General features: G+C 48.8%; 2 protein-coding genes across 6 annotated transcripts in view; both read right to left on the minus strand.

Moving 5' to 3' along the window:
* Nucleotides 1–255: 255 nt before the first annotated feature.
* Nucleotides 256–19329, minus strand: abcd1 (ATP-binding cassette, sub-family D (ALD), member 1). 5 transcript variants are annotated; one of them, XM_042002990.1, is made up of 17 exons: nucleotides 19197–19328; nucleotides 14802–15071; nucleotides 14634–14731; nucleotides 14403–14560; nucleotides 13688–13875; nucleotides 13389–13563; nucleotides 11766–11956; nucleotides 11468–11648; nucleotides 11219–11361; nucleotides 10880–11054; nucleotides 10679–10773; nucleotides 6532–6677; nucleotides 4631–4776; nucleotides 4440–4524; nucleotides 3055–3180; nucleotides 2303–2390; nucleotides 256–1702 (listed from the first exon to the last, which is right to left on the minus strand). In XM_042002990.1, exons 2-17 carry the CDS (start codon nucleotides 14928–14930, stop codon nucleotides 1556–1558), a joined length of 2271 nt encoding a protein of 756 aa, XP_041858924.1. In that variant the 5' UTR covers nucleotides 14931–15071; nucleotides 19197–19328; the 3' UTR covers nucleotides 256–1555. The 5 variants fall into 5 exon arrangements, 3 of the variants coding, with proteins under 3 accessions (XP_041858924.1, XP_041858923.1, XP_041858925.1); XM_042002989.1 differs by having other exon boundaries at nucleotides 11766–11974; XR_006012389.1 differs by lacking the exon at nucleotides 256–1702 and adding an exon at nucleotides 2522–2850 and having other exon boundaries at nucleotides 2302–2390; nucleotides 2984–3180; nucleotides 11766–11974; nucleotides 19197–19329.
* The window catches only part of ccdc120a (coiled-coil domain containing 120a), a 39835-nt gene continuing 37500 nt past the window's right edge, over nucleotides 17879–20213 (minus strand). Inside the window, exon 12 of the mRNA XM_042002993.1 lies at nucleotides 17879–17891. The gene's annotated coding sequence lies outside the window, so the exon portion shown is untranslated. The remainder of the gene's footprint in view (nucleotides 17892–20213) is intronic.

Consider the following 20213-nt stretch of genomic DNA (forward strand, 5'->3'; position numbering starts at 1 on the left):
GACCAGGGCCCAGACCATCACCACAGACCACCGACCTGGAACACCGACCCAGACCCAGATAACTTGCGTCAATCTCGGCGCGTTAACTCGAATCGATCTCGGCGCGTTAACTCGCATCGATCTCGGCAAGTTGACTTGAATCGGTCTCGGCGCGTTAACTCGCATCGATCTCGGCGCGTTAACTCGAATTGGTCTCGGCGCGTTAACTCGCATCGATCTCGGCGAGTTAATTCGAATCGATCTCGGCGCGTTAACTCGAATCGGTCTCGGCGCGTTAACTCGCATCGATCTCGGCGAGTTAATTCGAATCGATCTCGGCGCATTAATTCGAATCGATCTCGGCGCGTTAACTCGAATCGGTCTCGGCGCGTTAACTCGAATCGGTCTCGGCGCGTTAACTCGCATCGATCTCGGCGAGTTAATTTGAATCGATCTCGGCGCATTAATTCGAATCGATCTCGGCGCGTTAACTCGAATCGGTCTCGGCGCGTTAACTCAAATAGGTCTCGGCGAGTTAACTCGCATCGATCTCGGCGAGTTAATTCGAATCGATCTCGGCGCATTAATTCGAATCGATCTCGGCACGTTAACTCGAATCGGTCTCGGCGTGTTAACTCGAATTGGTCTCGGCGCGTTAACTCGCATCGATCTCGGCAAGTTAACTCGAATCGGTCTCAGCGCGTTAACTCGCATCGATCTCGGCGAGTTAATTCGAATCGATCTCGGCGCGTTAACTCGAATCGGCCTTGGCGTGTTAACTCGCATCGATCTCGGCGAGTTAATTCGAATCGATCTCGGCGCGTTAACTCGAATTGGTCTTGGCGCGTTAACTCGCATCGATCTCGGCGAGTTAACTCGCATCGATCTTGGCGAGTTAACTCGAATCGGCCTTGGCGCATTAACTCGCATCGATCTCGGCGAGTTAATTCAAATCGATCTCGGCACGTTAACTTGAATCGATCTCGCCGAGTTAATTCGAATCTGTCTCGGCGCGTTAACTCGAATCGGTCTTGGCGCGTTAACTCGAATCGGTCTTGGTGTGATAACTCTTATTGATCTCGGTGTGATAACTTGGAGCTGCGATGCTGCGTCGAAGCAGCCGAACATCAGCCTGTCCAGGTTTACTAGCGATGAGCTGCAACATGAAACACCAAGACTGATAGAAACCCTGTTAAGAACCCAGAAACGAATTTATTACTGGGAGCATTACATGGAAGTCCCGTCAGAAAACCAAAGGTTAAACCAATCAGGACCAAGTTCTGTCGTTGGAGGCAGGTCCACAAGCTGCAGCTCGTAGCTCTGGCTGCTCCCGCAATGCTTTATGTTTTCCGGTGCAGTCCAGGCGCAGTCCAGGCGCAGCCTGAAGCAGGACGAAGCTTCTAACCGGCAGCACAACTCAAGGACCACAGTCCCTGGTTCCAGATGGGTTGCTGCATAGAGTCCAGGTCCAACAAGCCCAGTGGCTCAAACAGGAAGTGGTTCAAATCCTAAAAGCAAAAAGATAATAAACTTAATTCACAGGATCAACCTGTTGACCCTGGTGGAGGCGTGGCCTTCAGACTATGACCCCTCCCCCTTTCTTGGCCTCCTCCTCCTTTGCGTCCTCCTGCTCGGCCTCCCCCAGCAGGATGCGCAGCTCGGACAGCCTCTGCTGCATCTTGGGAATCCCTGACAGCTGGTTCTCCAGACGCTGCTTCTCCTCCTGCAACAAACAACAACTGTGTTTATCACAGCTGTGCAATGAACTTCCTGTTTACAGGTAAACATGACGTCATCAGTTCGGAGTCCAGTCTGAGGTTCTGACCTCAGAGCAACCTCAGAACCTTGGACCAGTTTTGACAGGTGTACAAGGTTCTGGGACACACCTGTGGACCTTCACCAGGCCTGAGCCGTCCAGGTGTGTATCAGAAACAGATCAATAAATGCTACTGCAGTCTGACTCTCAGTCACATGGCACAGAGCATGCTACTGATTGGCTGCTTCATCTGCCCACACACCGTGTGCCGCAGGCGTGCAGTTGTGGTTCTGATGGTTGCCATGGTAACCAGAGAGCCTGTAGAGGCGGTGGTCAGAAAGGTTTCAGTTATTTTAGCTCATTGACGAACTGGAACGGATCTAAGTTCTGATCCGATCCAAGTCTAGTCAATGAGGACTTTGGACCGACGTGAAGCCATTCGCGAAGGTCTGACCCAGAACTTAGTGTTCAGTGTGTCAGCTGAAGCTGTGGAGGTGAACAAACCAAACGCACCTTCATAGCTTCTGTTTACAATGTCACATGACACGTGAGCTCAGTTAAACACACCTGCAGGGAGATGCGGGTGGAGGCATCCAGAGGTTCAAACTTCCATCCTCCTTCCCCGTCAAACTGCAGCAGGTGCGAGTGGTACTTCCTGTCAGAGAAGAAGATCAGGACGGGTCAGCTGGCAGCTGCTCAGAGCTCTGCTGCCCCCTGCAGGACGTAAACAGAACCTGATCTACCAAGCCAATCAGAGACCAGCACTGTCAGACGGTGGGTCCGGACCATTTACCGCCCCAGGTGACCCGGTGGCGAGCCAAGTGGGTGAAGTTTTCTTTCCATTTAAACCGGGTGATCTGCCTGGATGACCCGCTCAGATCCGACGGCTTGATCAGCGAGAACGCCCCTTTTAATCATGTGGTGGAACAGACCAATCAGAGTCCATCTCCAGATAAACCTGATAAATTCTGGTATTAAGCCTTCACTTGTTCAGTAGATAATTTCACATAAATGATGATGTCACGATTCTTCCAGCTGCTCCAGAAGTTCTGCTCTGTTCCAACTAATCCTTCTTATACGTTCAGACTCGTCCAGCGAGACTGTGCAGGTACAACCTGACAGAAAGGTGACACAAAGATGGCGTCTTCATTAACGTTCATTGAGTTTATGATCAATTTCTCCCTGAAAGCTCCACGCCTCTTTTGTTTTGGTAAAACCTCTCTCCTGGCTGGCAGTAAAGGAGCATACCCACTTCTTCCCGGGTCACCACCCGGCCGGCGGTAAAGTAGCGGACCCAGTGTGTGTGTGTTTTCACTGACCACAGCGAGGGTCTGTGAGTGATTGACAGCAGAGCGATCCCAGCATCCTTTGCAGCCTGAAAGATGTGTCCCTCCACGTCGATGCTGACGGCGCTGGTACACTCGTCCAGGAGGGCGTACCGTGGGCTGGGCGAGAGACATGAAGACAGAAATGGTCAAACATTGCTGTCCAATCAGAAAACACCATCCTAAACAACATCCAAGACATGGTTCCGGACTGGAAAACGGAGCTGGACTGGGTAACGGATCCGGACTGGATAACGGTTCCAGACTGGGTAATGGATCCGGACTTGATAACGGTTCCAGACTGGGTAACAGATCCGGACTGGGTAACAGATCCGGACTGGGTAACGGTTCCAGACTGGGTAAGGGATCCGGTCTGGATAACGGTTCCAGACTGGGTAAGGGATACGGACTGGGTAACGGTTCCGGACTTAATAACAGTTCCGGACTGGATAACTGTTCCAGGCTGGGTAACGGATCCGGACTGGATAACGGTTCTGCTCTGGGTAACGGGTCCGAATTGGGTAACAGATCCGGACTGGGTAACAGATTCACACTGGGTAACGAATCCGAACTGGGTAACAGATCCGGACTAGGTAACAGATCCGGACTGGATAACGGATTCGGACTGGGCTACGGATCCGGACTGAGTAACGGTTCCGGACTTTATAACAGTTCTGGACTGGGTAACGGGTCCAAATTGGGTAAAAGATCCAGACTAGATAACGGATCCGGACTGGATAACGGATCCGGACTTGATAACAGTTCCGGACTGGGTAACAGATCGGGACTGAGTAACGGTTCCGGACTTTATAACAGTTCCGGGCTGGATAACGGTTCAGGACTGGGTAACCGATCCGGACTGGGTAACTGTTCCAGACTTTATAACAGTTCCGGACAGGATAACGGTTCTGGACTGGGTAACTAATCCGAACTAGGTAACGGTTCCGGACTTTATAACAGTTCCGGACTGGGTAATGGTTCTGGACTGGGTAACCAATCTGAACTAGGTAACGGTTCTGGACTTTATAACAGTTCCGGACTGGGTAACGGTTCTGCGCTGGTTAATGGTTCCGGACTGGGTAATGGTTCCGGACTTTATAAGAGTTCCGGACTGGATAACGGTTCCGGACTGGGTAACGGTTCCGGACTGGATAACGGTTCTGGACTGGGTAACGGTTCCGGACTGGGTAACTGTTTCGGACTGGGAATAAGCAACTGTAGTAACTGCTCTCCCCGGTTCCTCCAGTCTCTGGTGGTATAGTCTCCTGGGGAAGTTGAGCTGACATACGCCGATTTGTTTGTGGTTTTTGTTGTTTGTGTGTTAGTGACATCATATTCCGTGTGTTTCATGCTGTAAACAAACAAACAGTAAAAGGTACCGGTGGTAGAACATCCGGGCCATCCCCATCCTCTGCTTCTCCCCTCCTGATAGGACATCCTTCCAGTCGCTGACCGCCTCCCAGCCTGCACAGACACGGTTACTACAGTAGAGTGTGTTTGCATGTGCACACTGTTCCCACAGGTTGATGTGTGTTTACCTATGCACGCACACACACACACACACACACACCTCCTTCTCTGTCCAGAATGTAGAGCAGGTGAACTGTGCGCAGAATCTCCTCCAGGTACGAATCTGTGATCCCCTTCAGAACCATCTCCTCCACAGAGTCTGGGTAGATGACCTGGTCTCTGAGGGTCCCCTCTGACATGTAGGGTCTATCCAGAACCACACCAGAATCCATTAGAACCACACCAGAGCCTCCATCCACCTTCATCCACCGATAAATCTTCATCCACCACATCCACCTTCATCTACCGTCATCCACCACATCCAACACATCCACCTTCATCTACCATCATCCAACAAACAAACCTTCATCTGCTACATACACCTTCATCCACCACATAAACCTTCATCTGCCACATAAACCTTCATCCGCCACATAAACCTTCATCCACCACATAAACCTTCATCTGCCACATACATCTTCATCCACCACATACACCTTCATCTACCATCATCCAACACACAAACCTTCATCTGCTACATAAACCTTCATCCACCACATAAACCTTCATCTGCCACATAAACCTTCATCCGCCACATAAACCTTCATCTGCCACATAAACCTTCATCTGCCACATACATCTTCATCCACCACATACACCTTCATCTACCATCATCCAACACACAAACCTTCATCTGCTACATAAACCTTCATCCACCACATAAACCTTCATCTGCTACATAAACCTTCATCCACCACATCCACCTTCATCTACCGTCATCCACCACATCCAACACATCCACCTTCATCTACCATCATCCAACAAACAAACCTTCATCTGCTACATACACCTTCATCCACCACATAAACCTTCATCTGCCACATAAACCTTCATCCGCCACATAAACCTTCATCCACCACATAAACCTTCATCTGCCACATACATCTTCATCCACCACATACACCTTCATCTACCATCATCCAACACACAAACCTTCATCTGCTACATAAACCTTCATCCACCACATAAACCTTCATCTGCCACATAAACCTTCATCCGCCACATAAACCTTCATCCACCACATAAACCTTCATCTGCCACATACATCTTCTTCACCTTCATCCACCTTCATCTACTGTCATCCACCACATAAACCTTCATCCACCTCACACAGCTTCATCCACCACATTCACCTTCATCCACCACATACACCTTCATCTGCCACATAAACCTTCATCCACCACATACACCTTCATCTACCATCATCCAACACATAAACCTTCATCTGCTACATAAACCTTCATCCACCACATAAACCTTCATCCACCACATACACCTTCATCTACCATCATCCAACACACAAACCTTCATCTGCTACATAAACCTTCATCCACCACATAAACCTTCATCTGCCACATAAACCTTCATCCGCCACATAAACCTTCATCTGCCACATAAACCTTCATCCGCCACATAAACCTTCATCCACCACATAAACCTTCATCTGCCACAAACATCTTCTTCACCTTCATCCACCTTCATCTACTGTCATCCACCACATAAACCTTCATCCACCTCACACAGCTTCATCCACCACATTCACCTTCATCCACCACATACACCTTCATCTGCCACATAAACCTTCATCCACCACATACACCTTCATCCACCACATACACCTTCATCCACCACATTCACCTTCATCCACCACATACACCTTCATCTGCCACATAAACCTTCATCCACCACATTCACCTTCATCCACCACATACACCTTCATCTGCCACATAAACCTTCATCCACCACATACACCTTCATCTGCCACATACACCTTCATCCACCACATTCACCTTCATCCACCACATAAACCTTTATCCACCATTTGAAACTTGACTTGGACTTTAAGTGAAGTGGTAAAAAAGGACTTGTTAACATCTGTGACAGTATCAGTGGTACTGGTACCTCTGTGGGATGTAGAACATGTTCTGTGGCTCTGGACGGTACAGAACTCCTCCGTAAACGGGCCAGAGTCCACTGAGGATCCTGAATAGGGAACTCTTTCCACAGCCGTTCGGACCTGTGATCAGAACGTTCATCCCATCCTCCACCTGAGACAACAAAAAACAACACAAACAACGGCTTCATCTGACAGGTTCTGGGAAGATTCCAGGTGTTACCAAGACACATGACCCGGTCAATTACCTGGTCCCAGACACGGTCCATAAACTGGTCCATGACCCAGTTTGTGACCCGATGCGTGGTCCCACTGAAGCCTTCTGTGGCGTTTCTATCTGTCATTCTTCTTTGTTACCATCCATCCATCATCCATCCACAAATCCATCCATCATCCATCCATCTATTCATCATCCATCCTTCCTCCAGTTGGACTGGAAACCAGTACTGCTTCCAGTAAACTAGAACCGTTAAAAGTCAATATAATTTATCATCGTATAAACTGTAAATATTGATTTTTTATTTTATTTGTAATATTTCAAGACGTCCTGTTTGTGATCTTCTGCTGCTGTTCAAGATGAATTGATGAGAAGATCCGATCTGAGCTGATGAAAAACTGGAAAGAACTCTGAGTTTATCACCTGGTGCCATCAGAACTCGCCGGGTCACCGATCAAACAAACGTGCAAATACATCCTACGACTTCCATACCGGGTTGCTATGACGACCCCTGAAGGGAACAGGCCGAAAGGAAAGAAGAAGAGGTTGAAAACGTAAATGCTTTCTTGCCCAGTTCAGGTCGTACTTTGGGGACAACTGCAGAGCATCCATAGATTGGAGATTGTGAGCGTGTATCAATGTGATTGCTTAAGCCCCTCAATGGTAATGTTCACATATTTTCATTATACATTGATTTGCAGATAAATATTAGACAGTATTTGTATTTGTTTTACCTTGCATTGATGATTTGGAGTGCACACATATCAACAATGGAAGGTTATGTGCTTTAACGAGTGTTTTCTTGTTTTGAGTTACCGTGTTGGCGCAAACCTCATTTCCTGATTTATGAAAGGCGTGGCAAAGGGCTGAGGAGCTTTAAATCTGGGCGCCGGCTCGTCAGGCTCTACCATGTGCTGCTGGATCATGGGGGGGGTTTCAAGTTTAGTTAGTTTGGAGTCTTTGTCTAGTTATTGTTTTACATTTTGTTTTCCCCTGTGTGTGTTATTTGGTTTGGCCAAACCACTATAAGTTACCCTCATTGTGTCATTGTGTTAGGTCAGTTTTCCCTCAGTTAAGTATGATTTTGTTTAAGTTACACTTTTGAGTATTGTTAAATTTAGTTGACCTCTTTTAATGGCCGGCTAGTTTATTCATTCTTTTTGGATTTTTGGGTCAATAAAAACCCATGTTTTTGAGATTACCTTCCGTGTCCTCGCTGCTTTACTGCTTACTGCTATCAGCGTACTTACATGAGTGCAGTGGGATGGAGGGCGTAGCGCACTAAGCCCCGCCCTCTGCAGTGCACGCCATCGTGGGAGCCGACCCAGACGGACCACGGACGTTCTGAACTTACTGGTAGGGACTTTCCAGCGTTTGACAGCGATTCTTCTGCCGCTTTCATTTACAGATTTCCAGGTCTTGAGTTGACTTTGTTTGCTCCTTACTTAACCCCACCTGTAAACGACGTCGCCTCCAACGCCGACGCAGGATCCTCCTCCGATTGGCTGAACCTGAGTTAGAACACAGCTTATTTATTTATTGTAAGGTTGAGGACCCTCCGACATGCTGCCCGATGGCAGCGCCGCTCTGTTCATACCTTTTCAGGGACAATACGTCCGACTAAGTTCTTCCAAAATCCAGAATTATGTTTGCATGTCATCATACTTTATGCTGTTAAACGCCTTTAAAAGGCCTCAATAGTGTAACAAAGCACCGCAGCCTCCACTGTATTAGTCCACCTCATTAGATAACAATAGAAACCATCAGCACATGTTCACTTGTCTGCACGTTTCCTCCAATTCACCATGTCAAACACAATAAATCTGCTTCTAAATATAAAGAGCCCGACGTGACATGTTTTTCACGTACAGTTTTTGAGACATTTTGCTTCAATTTATGGTTTAAAATTTGCTCAAAATCCTGTTGAACACAAATTGATACTCGTCTTCTGTCCCCTAATAGAAACCACATTAAAATATTTTTAATCTATCACATGGTAATAAATGGTAGATATCCCCCCAAAAAATGTTAGTTTTTTGTTACATTTTGTTAAAGGGCCAAATAAAGACCTCATATTAAAAAATTGGACTTTTCTTACCATTTTTTCATGGGTCAGGCCTTAACGTGTTAAAGAACATTACATCATATACATCTATGTCATTGGTGTTTACATACCGTTCAAGTCTGCAAAAGGAAACGATTCTAGAACTCAAGGTTTAAATATGAAACGCAGTCATGAAGAGGCTAAAACAGGGACACAGAAACTTTTTACTGAATTATTTCTCTCTTGCCTCTTCCCTACAGCAGCGTGCTAGCTCTGGGCGGTAAACGCCTCAGTGCCACTGCTGGCTCGGACATGGACACGTTGTCAGACTCGGACATGGACACGTTGTCGGACACATTCTCGGACTCGGACATGGACACGTTCTTGGACTCGGACACGTTGTCAGACTTGGACATGGACACGTTGTCAGACTCGGACATGGACTAGGATTTGGACACGTTCTCGGACTCGGACATGGACACATTCTCGGACTCGGACATGGACACATACTCGGACACAATCTCGGACTCGGACATGGACACGTTCTCGGACTCGGACATGGACACGTTGTCAGACTCAGACATGAACTTGGATTTGGACACGTTCTCAGACTCGGACATGGACACGTTGTCAGACTCAGACATGGACTCGGATTTGGACACGTTCTCGGACTCGGACATGGACACATTCTCGGACTCGGACATGGACACGTTCTCGGACTCGGACATGGACTCGGATTTGGACACGTTCTCGGACTCGGACATGGACACATTCTCGGACTCGGACATGGACACGTACTAGGACACATTCTCGGACTCGGACATGGACACGTTCTCAGACTCGGACATGGACAGTGGTGGTGTAAATTGTACGAACAGGTAAATATGCTATCACATAACTAGCGTGAGGTCTTATAACGTCAAACTGCAATGTTTAAAGCTGACTGTACACCTCCGTATGCTGCCCCCTTGTAGTGCAGCTACTGTAAATCTACATTTAATACTGCAAGTTGCATTTAATGACGTACTTTGAATCCTACTGAAGGTCCCTGATGGACGAGTGCCAGTCAGCTGAGCCCACCTTGCATGCTGTTATTAGAAATCTATGAATTCATCATGACGCTGGAGGATTCTAGAAGGGATTTTATTTTGGTGTTAACGATGCCTACGTCCGATAGAACTCTGGAGGCGCTGGAGAAAGTGCTCTTATGGTTATAGATGTAATTTACACTCGTCTGTATTGTCTTGTGTGTGTTTTTATTATCTTTTTATTCTTATATGGACCAAATTGTGAGTCTGAAATAAAGACTGAATTGAATTGAACATCATTTGGGAAAACACCTGATGCAACTAATTTAAAAGGCATGTTTGTAAAAATGAAGTCACTGTGTAGATTGTTGAGGACATTTAGGATTAGGACTGTGTAAAATTTAAAGATTGACAGTATGCTTTCAGAGAGTCTGACACAGATGTGAGCCATCGCAGTTCCAATCACCCACCAACACTGTTGGTGTTGAGGTTTTCTCTTAAAACGAGGAAACAATAAGAATGAATGGACTCCACAGCTGGATGCAGCCATTTTGTTTGCCGAATGTCACAAACATCTTCAGAAGAGATGAGGCTAAGGTTATTTTGTTGCGGCCATTATGATAAAAAGTGAAATGATCAAGGTTATCAAACTGCATCGTGAATGGCACAGCCAGCTGTGGACCGGCCCAAGTCCATTAATCCCCCACAACTCCGCAGGGACTCTCCACCATTTAGGCTCAAATAAAATACAGTCTCATGCATAAAAACACAAAACTCACCCCTCAGGTACGAACACAGTAAAAACAGGACCAACAGGCTGCCACCTTGGATTTGGACAGGTGAGTTCTGACAGGTGAGAGACTTACCTGGATGTTGAGGCTGGAAACCACCACATCTCCAGTTGGTGTGATGATTGGCAGGTTCTCACAGCGAATACCCTTCTCCACACTCAACACATGACCTGCACATGAAAAACACAGAGCTTCTTGTGGGTTGGCTCATGATCAGCTGACTGATGATCAGCTGACAGATGATCAGCTGACCGAGGGTCAACCGACTAGACCCACCTCTGATCTGCAGCGGACCGCAGACTCTCTGTCCGTGGACCGCCGCCGCCGCTCCTCCTCCTCCAGCTGAGTATTGGTCTGTGTCTGCAGACCGACGGTAGACTCCCTGGTTTACGTCGTCGAACACGTCCAACATGTCAGACACCCGAGACGTGTAACCTGCTAACTCCGTCACCTGCAGTCAGACAGGTAATTTACAAGTGAGCCTGGCCAAGATCAACTGATGCATGAAGAGGTGGAAACAAGAAGAATCTGGGACGGCTTCCATCATCTGTTGCTGACGACAGGACAAACTCAGGAGCTATACCAAGTGAGGAAAAGGGAGCGTGGCCTACTGACCTCCTTGTAGGAGCTCATAATTCTCTCCACAGCATCGGCAGCAGCATTCAGAAGGTTCCGAGCTATGGTGAAGGCCTGCGTCCGCTCACTTACAAGCTCCTCCTCCTTCATCAACATGGCCGCCTGCTTCACTTCCTCTGAGTCTGCAAGCAGCGGACATCAGAGGTCACAAGGCCAAATCAGGCTGCGCCCTCCCTAAAATCTACACATCCATATAGACAGTATGTATGTTCTGAAGAGCATTTTTACCATATTTGGAATATCCTGTGGCAGTAATGATCGGCACGGCGACCATCACCAGTCCAGAGGCGCTCCATACGTACTTCATCAGGAACTGTTCCAGCATGACGTACCAGAGACGTTTCAGAAGGATCTGATTGATCTGAGAGCACAATGCTGAATAGCTCCTATGCAGCTGGGACATCTCTACCTACAAAATAAACACACCTAGCAACATCAGAGTCCACTTATAAAACAAACGCACCCAGCAATGTCTGTTATACTCTAAAGCAAATGCACTCAATCATCTCCATTAGGTGACACTCACCTTGTGTCCACTGTAGAAGGCGATCTCCTCGGAGTTGGTGATTATGCGTGAGTGCATGTACCGCAAGTCTCCTTTCCTTTTCGCCTCCTCGGCCACCAACTTTCCAAAGTGCGGTGAGCAAGATCGCAGGATCTTGGCGGTGAGCGCAACCACCAGGCCAGCAATGGCGGCGGGCCAGGTGGTGTTGGCTCCTGCAGAGGAAGTCGTTCCTTGTAAGAGGAATACACACTCTAAGCATGTCTTTAGCGTGGCGTAAGGAGGCGCGGTTACGTACCTTTAGCGTGGCGTGAGGAGGCGCGATTACGTACCTTTGGAGTGAGGAGGTGTGGTTACGTACCTTTAGCGTGGCGTGAGGAGGCGCGGTTACGTACCTTTAGCGTGGCGTGAGGAGGCACGGTTACGTATCTTTAGTGTGGCGTGAGGAGGCGCGATTACGTACCTTTGGAGTGAGGAGGTGTGGTTACGTATCTTTAGTGTGGCGTGAGGAGGCGTGGTTACATACCTTTAGCGCGGCGTGAGGAGGCGCGGTTAAATACCTTTAGCTTGGCGTGAGGGGGCACGGTTACGTACCTTTAGCGTGGCATGAGGAGGCGCGGTTACATACCTTTAGCTTGGCGTGAGGGGGCACGGTTACATACCTTTAGCGTAGCGTGAGGAGGCACGGTTACGTACCTTTAGCGTGGCAGGAGGAGGCGCGGTTACGTGCCTGTAGCGCGGAGTGAGGAGGCGCGGTTAAGTACCTTTAGAGTGGCGTGAGGGAGCACAGTTACGTACCTTTAGCGCGGCGTGAGGAGGTGTGGTTACGTACCTTTAGCACGGCGTGAGGAGGCGCGGTTACGTACCTTTAGCGTGGAGTGAGGAGGAGCGTTACATACCTTTAGCGTGGCGTAAGGAGGCGCGGTTACATGCTTTTAGCGCGGTGTGAGGGGGCACGGTTACATACCTTTAGCGCGGCGTGAGGAGGCACGGTTACATGCCTTTAGCGAGGTGTGAGGGGGCACAGTTACGTACCTTTAGCTTGGCGTGAGGAGGCGCGGTTACGTGCCTTTAGCGTGGCATGAGGAGGCGCGGTTACATACCTTTAGCTTGGCGTGAGGAGGCGCGGTTACATGCCTGTAGCGCGGAGTGAGGAGGCGCGGTTACATACCATGAGAGTGGTGTGAGGAGGCACGGTTAAGTACCTTTAGAGTGGCGTGAGGGAGCATGGTTAAGTACCTTTAGAGTGGCGTGAGGGGGCGCGGTTACGTACCTTTAGAGCGGCGTGAGGAGGCACGGTTACATGCCTTTAGCGCGGCGTGAGGAGGCGCGGTTACATGCTTTTCGCGCAGTGTGAGGGGGCACGGTTACGTACCTTTAGCGTGGCATAAGGAGGCGCGGTTACGTACCTTTAGCATGGCATAAGGAGGCACGGTTACGTACCTTTAGCGTGGCGTGAGGAGGCGCGGTTACATACCTTTAGCGTGGCGTAAGGAGGCGCGGTTACATGCTTTTCGCGCAGTGTGAGGGGGCACGGTTACGTACCTTTAGAGCGGCGTGAGGAGGCACGGTTACGTACCTTTAGCGTGGCATAAGGAGGCGCGGTTACGTACCTTTAGCATGGCATAAGGAGGCACGGTTAGGTACCTTTAGCGTGGGCAGTGCGCAGCAATGTGTAGCAGGTGACGATCACATCCAGGATGGGTTTGGTAAGGTTGGAGTACAGGTGCGCGACAGAGGCTGAAAACATGACGATGTCCTCGGTCAGAGACTGATCGGGGTTGGATAGACGGCCGTCCATGTTGCTGACGCGATAATAAGTCTGTGGACAGAGACAGGATGTTGGGTTTCCCGAGGACCCAGACAAGGACAGGACATGTGCAAGACACAGGTGAGTTTTACAGGTGTGACAGATGAGATGGCCAACACCTGTGGGTAAGTGTTACCTGATTGGTGAAGTACAGCTTGTAGGCATGGTCGACCAATCGGCTCCTGAAGCTGAGGGCCAGCTGACCCTCCAGGAATCTGATGGCACTGTTGATGAAAGTTGCAGGAACTGCAACGAGGAGCCACTTAGAGAGCTGCAGCATGAAGGCTTGGGGATCCTTCTGCACGATACACCTGACTATCACACCTGAGAAATCAGTGTCCATGGTTACCATCACACAAATGAGCAGCAGTACGATGCAGACAGACATGGTCTGGTAGAAATAGGCTGAAACATGTAAGAACAGGTGTGGACAGAAGGTGGAGACAGAAACGTGTGGACAGGTAGGAACAGGTGGAGATGAGTAGAAACAGGTGTGGACAGTGTGGGCAGGTGGAGACGGGTAGAAACAGGTGTGGACAGTGTGGGCAGGTAGGGGCAGGTGGAGACGGGTAGAAACAGGTGTGGACAGTGTGGGCAGGTAGGGGCAGGTGGAGACGGGTAGAAACAGGTGTGGACAGTGTTGGCAGGTAGGGGCAGGTGGAGACGGGTAGAAACAGGTGTGGACAGTGTGGGCAGGTAGGGGCAGGTGGAGACGGGTAGAAACAGGTGTGGGCAGTGTGGGCAGGTGGAGACGGGTAGAAACAGGTGTGGACAGTGTGGGCAGGTAGGGGCAGGTGGAGACGGGTAGAAACAGGTGTGGACAGTGTGGGCAGGTAGGGACAGGTGCAGACCATCTAAAGAAGCAACGTAGATGGACAGGAAGGTCCTGGACATGAGGGTGATGGAGTGCAGGGTGAGCAGGCCGAGCTCTTTACACAGTAACCGTGGAAACAGGAGCTTCAACAGGTGAGACAGTCTGAGGACAAAGTCTCTGTTGACTGATGGAGACCTGAGGACAAACACACACCACAGGTGAAAACGGTGTGTCCAGATGAACAGGTGTCGCACTAAAACACACTCACCTTCCGACATTCTTCTTTTTCTCTACATCTTCCTTCACACAGGTGACCACACCCACAGGTGTTTTAGCACCACCCCTCAGTCCACCTTCTGCACTCCCCTGAAACAACAAACACCCTCAGTCCCCTGCAGACTGACTCCATTGCTCACCTGTAGTCTGCTGGTCTCACCTGCAGCCTCCTCCAGATGTACGGAGACAGCTTTCTGACGGTGTAGGCGGCGAGCAAGACGGCCGTGAGCTTTCTGAGCCTGAAGCTCCGCCTCAGCTGAGCTGGCAGCTTCTCATAGGTCAGCTGCATGATGATGGGCCAGTGACAGATGTCCAATCAGAGCATAGAACAGCTGCAGGTCACATGGGGACTTTAAATCACACCTGGATTCAGAGAAGTTGTCGAATCGTCACCATGGAAACAAGCTGATCTCAGAGGCTGGAGCTCAACCTGCAAACAGGTGAGAAACCCTCATAATTCTAATGTTTTATGTATATTTACCATCGTTTAATCAGGTGTAATAGGACTGTCTGTGTTTCTGGGTTATAAATATAATCACAAAAAACATCATCTCTGAAAGAATGAAACGCAGGTTTAACCAAGAGCAGCCGTTTCACCCTCAAACACGGACAAACTCAATCACACGTGAGCTGCAGCTGAAGCCGTCCTGACTCGTAGTCCCACGCTAACGTTTCTAAACATCTTCTGGCCGCCTCACCCCTCCAGATGAACCGCCTCACAGTGTTGTTAAGACGCCTAAAGAAGATACGAGAAGGAAAAATTCTTCATTTTAATGCCTTCTTCCCAGCAAAGGTGGGCCGGACCATTTCTGTAGATCCTCAATCTTGTAGGTGGGTCGTAATTCAATGTATAGATGTTTAAGTTATTCAGTTATAAGAAGACATTTCCGCCCGTCGGAGAACATTTCACCCACCGGAACACTCGGAGGGACTGAATGTCGTCATTGTGTTTTGTCATAGTTTCCTTTATACATCAGCTGACCAACTACAAGCCTACTCGCCTCAGCCAAAGGTTCAATAACCAGCAGAACCAGGCCTGTAGAACCAGACCAGTAGAACCAGACTAGTAGAACCAGACCAGTAGAACCAGACCTGGAGATAACGGGTCAATAGAACCAGATTAGTAGAACCAGACCTGGAGATAACAGGTCAACAGAACCGGACCAGTAGAACCAGACTAGTAGAACCAGACCAGTAGAACCAGACCTGGAGATAACGGGTCAATAGAACCAGACCAGTAGAACCTGACTAGTAGAACCAGGCCAGTAGAACCAGACCTGGAGATAACGGGTCAATAGAACCAGACCAGTAGAACCAGGCCAGTAGAACCAGACCTGGAGATAACGGGTCAATAGAACCAGGCCAGTAGAACCAGACCTGTAGGACCAGACCTGGAGATAACGGGTCAATAGAACCAGACCAGTAGAACCAGGCCAGTAGAACCAGACCTGGAGATAACGGGTCTATAGAACCAGGCCAGTAGAACCAGACCTGTAGAACCAGACCTGGAGATAACGGGTCAATAGAACCAGACTAGTAGAACCAGACCAGTAGAACCAGACCTGGAGATAACGGATCAATAGAACCAGACTAGTAGAACCAGACCAGTAGAACCAGACCTGGAGATAACAGGTCAACAGAACCAGACTAGTAGAACCAGACCAGTAGAACCAGACCTGGAGATAACGGGTCAATAGAACCAGACCAGTAGAACCTGACTAGTAGAACCACGCTAGTAGAACCAGGCCAGTAGAACCAAACCTGGAGATAACGGGTCAATAGAACCAGACCAGTAGAACCTGACTAGCAGAACCAGGCCAGTAGAACCAGACCTGGAGATAACGGGTCAATAGAACCAGACTAGTAGAACCAGACTAGTAGAACCAGGCCAGTAGAACCAGACCAGTAAAACCAGACTAGTAGAACCAGGCTAGTAGAACCAGACTAGTAGAACCAGACCAGTAGAACCAGACCTGGAGACAACGGGTCAGTAGAACCAGGCCAGTAGAACCAGACCTGGAGATAACGGGTCAATAGAACCAGACCAGTAGAACCAGGCCAGTAGAACCAGACTAGTAGAACCGGACCAGTAGAACCAGACTAGTAGAACCAGACTAGTAGAACCAGACTAGTAGAACCAGGCCAGGCGATAAGGGGAAATTTAAAAGTCTGTCTCTGGAGCAGAGCTGCATTCAGCGCCATCTGTAGGGTGTTCTGGGTACAACAGGGAAAAAAAGTTCTGAATAAATATTCAGGTTCCAGCTCTATTAAATAAACGAGTGGATAATAAAAATAAATCTATTCTGGTGTGGGAATCATGAAGACACGAATAAAAGGAATAATCTGGAATCCGAGGGTGTAACTGCCTCCAAATGTCCACCAGGTTTAGGTCATTCTTAAAAGTTTTGAGTTGTCTACTGTAACTACAGCGTTGTGAACATTTCATCATCATAGCTCGATATAAATTAAGGAGCATATAAATATAAATATATAAATTAAGGAGCATTTTTCTGAGAATATTCTATAATTAACAAGGACGTAAAGGACGTACGGCCCCAAAGGACCAACGAGCATCCGGGTCTCTGATTATGAAGCGACGTGCGGTTTACTGCAGCCTGATAAAACCTGACAGTGACAATTAGGGATGCGCGATATATCGGCATTAATATCGGTATCAGCCAATGTTAGTCATTTTTAACATATCGGTATCGGTCCGATAAGCAAAACTGGGCCGATATTTATTTTGGTATATTTGCTGTTTGTGTGTCGGGAGGTTTGGCCAAGCAGCCATGGTTGGACATGTGGCAGCGATGCAGAACTACACTGTGGGATGTAACTGAAGAAAGAAGCAATTTCAGCCGTGTGGTAAATTTTCAGGGCGTAAAAAGAAGGTACTCGAATATCTGCAAAGTCCAAGTGATGCGAGGAGGATGCCGTGTCAGCTTATTCAGCATCCGAAAAACGGCCACCCAGAACTTCACAATGGTGGGAAGCTAACGCCTCTAATGTTTGCTTTATTTTCGCTTTCTACAGAATTTGATCATCTTAAACCTTTGAAACAAAATATATATCGACATCAGTAAATATCGGTTATCGGCCATAACAACATTGTTAATATTGGATATCAGTATCGGTCCATCTCTACTGAGCAACGAGCAGCATTCATTCCCTGGTTTGATTGGACATGTGCGACGGTGACGGGGCTGGAGGCGGGTGGAGGAGGACGTAGCTGCTGTCACTGTGATGGCTGCTGAATTCATCATGTTTCAGGGAAAACCAGGCAGCAGCTTTATACCATGGCTGTTTAGCTAAAAAAGAAATTCAGGGCATCTTTGTGTTGTCATGACGACCAGTGCTTTCCTTTTCCGGTGGAGGGAGAAGGTTTTTCCATTTCTGCCCGTCTTATTTATACACCCCCTGCCCCTCCTCCACAGCTGCCAGTGTGAGTTTGGTTGGAGGGACTCGGGGGGGGGGAGAGGGAGTGTGTAGGGGCGGTTTGGGACTGAGCTTGACTACCAGCTGGGACAGGCTCCGCCCCCTGTGACCCTGAACCTGCATCACAACTGTTCAGCTGCTGCCCTCTGCTGGAAGGAGCCGGAACTGCAGCAGCAGGACATCAGGCCATTTGTCTCACGGCTGACATCCTCTGATCCGACCTTCAGACACTGTCCCACATTTTCTTCTTCTGTCACATTACTATCTGGCCCAAAGCATCGGACCAGACCGGAACCAGAATTAGAACGAGAACCAGGACCAGAACCAGATGGCGGAGGACATGGAAACCTTCCAGAGTAACGAGGTGACCAGGCCGCTTCAGATGTGACGGATACAAAGTCCAGAAACGTCTTTACTGGAGCAAAGTTGAAGGATTTTACTGGAACATGTTATCAGGACTGATCCAGGTGTTACCTGCGCTCACCTGAAGGTCGGATCGTTCTCAGGAAACATGGCCATGTTTAATTAAACATGTTAATAAACACCAGACGGAGTTAATAAAAATACTATGAAGAAGGAATGCAGGTGAGACATCACCTGTTCACCTGATTCCTGTACACTGAGACTCCAACAGAACTTCAGCTGAGGTTCTACTGAGGTTCTGCTGACTGACAGCTTCTGAAACTTTCTTTAAACTAAATCTTAGAGCCTGTTTCACACAAACGTTCTGGCTCCAGGTCCGGTTCTGGCTCCGGTCCAGTCCGTCCTTCCTGCCGAGGACTCGCGGGTAAATGTGGGCAGACTGGAGCAGGTCGTGACCTGTTGGTTCCGGTCTGGTCCCGTTACCCAATCAGGGGTTCGGTTAACTGCTGCTACAACCGAACTCTTCCAGAACTCCAGACTGTCCCACAGAGCTGACACCGCTCCGGACCGGAACCTGAACTGGTCCCGAGCCGCGGACCAGTGATGCTAACAGAAGCTAACTGCTAACAGGAACTTTGTTGTTTTTCTCGTGTCAACATGAAAAGAGTTCAAAGTTCCCGCTCTTACACGAACTTTCTGACCCACAACCGTCCCGCCCGAACCCCAGACAGTCCTCGACCCGCAGCCCGAACCTTACCTCATTACCGGACCGGTCCAGGAGGTGCGCGCGTCGGCGGAGGTAGCGGAAAGTTCAGCCGAGTACCTGAAGGACGGGCCGCGTCCCAACACTCTCACCACACATCTGCCCTCTTCACTGCGCATGCTCACACCGCCCCGTTTTAACGTCTCTGCGGGGGCCAACTCTTAACGCACTGCGTGGACACTGTGGGACTCCGAGATGTCCTGAACCCCCGAGGTTTTTTCTGAATGATCGGAAAACAGAATCAACTCCAGAAACAGATCAAACTTTTCTCAGAAACTCCTGGAAATGATCCCGTTTCCTTGGAAACACAGACTGTGGTTTATTTCCTGCAGGTTTGGTGTCAACAACAGCTGCGGACACTTCTTGGGACCTGTCACATAGAACCAGGACCAGGGGTGAAGCCGGGATCGGTTGGTCATCCCGGATCAACTCATCCCTGATCCGGCTGCACTAAAGCAGGATGTGTTAGGACACCAGTTACCATGGAGATTTCGTAGCTAGACTGCACCAGACCAGGCGAAGTTCCAGGATCTGTTCTCATCACCATGGAAACCAACATTTATCTCACTGCCTGCTACACCTTGTTATCACATTCACCTCAACCAGATGATTTACACACAGATTAAATAAAACACAACCCACCGTTCGCTCACATCAGTGCTACAAGACGTTCCTTCATCCAGGAATCATGTTCAACACTGAAAACACACCAGCTCTAAACGACAGAAACACACCAGATGATAACAGACATTCACATGCGTGTCTGCAACACATCCTCATGTCTGCAGGCTGCATGCAGGGCGTCGAAAACCTGACCCAGTTTCTGCCTCTCACAGCTGACCTGACCCTACCACCAACTAAACTGGGAAAACTGGGAAAAATGAACTGAGTACTTGTTTTCCCAACATGTAGACAAACTTTTCTCCCATCCAGAGTCCAAAAACCAGGATCTGGATGAGACTGTGTGGACGTTATTGAAGATGACCAGAGGCTCATTCCAGAATTGGAGGA

This window comes from Melanotaenia boesemani, chromosome 13, assembly GCF_017639745.1.
Source record: "Melanotaenia boesemani isolate fMelBoe1 chromosome 13, fMelBoe1.pri, whole genome shotgun sequence".
Lineage (NCBI taxonomy): Eukaryota > Metazoa > Chordata > Actinopteri > Atheriniformes > Melanotaeniidae > Melanotaenia > Melanotaenia boesemani.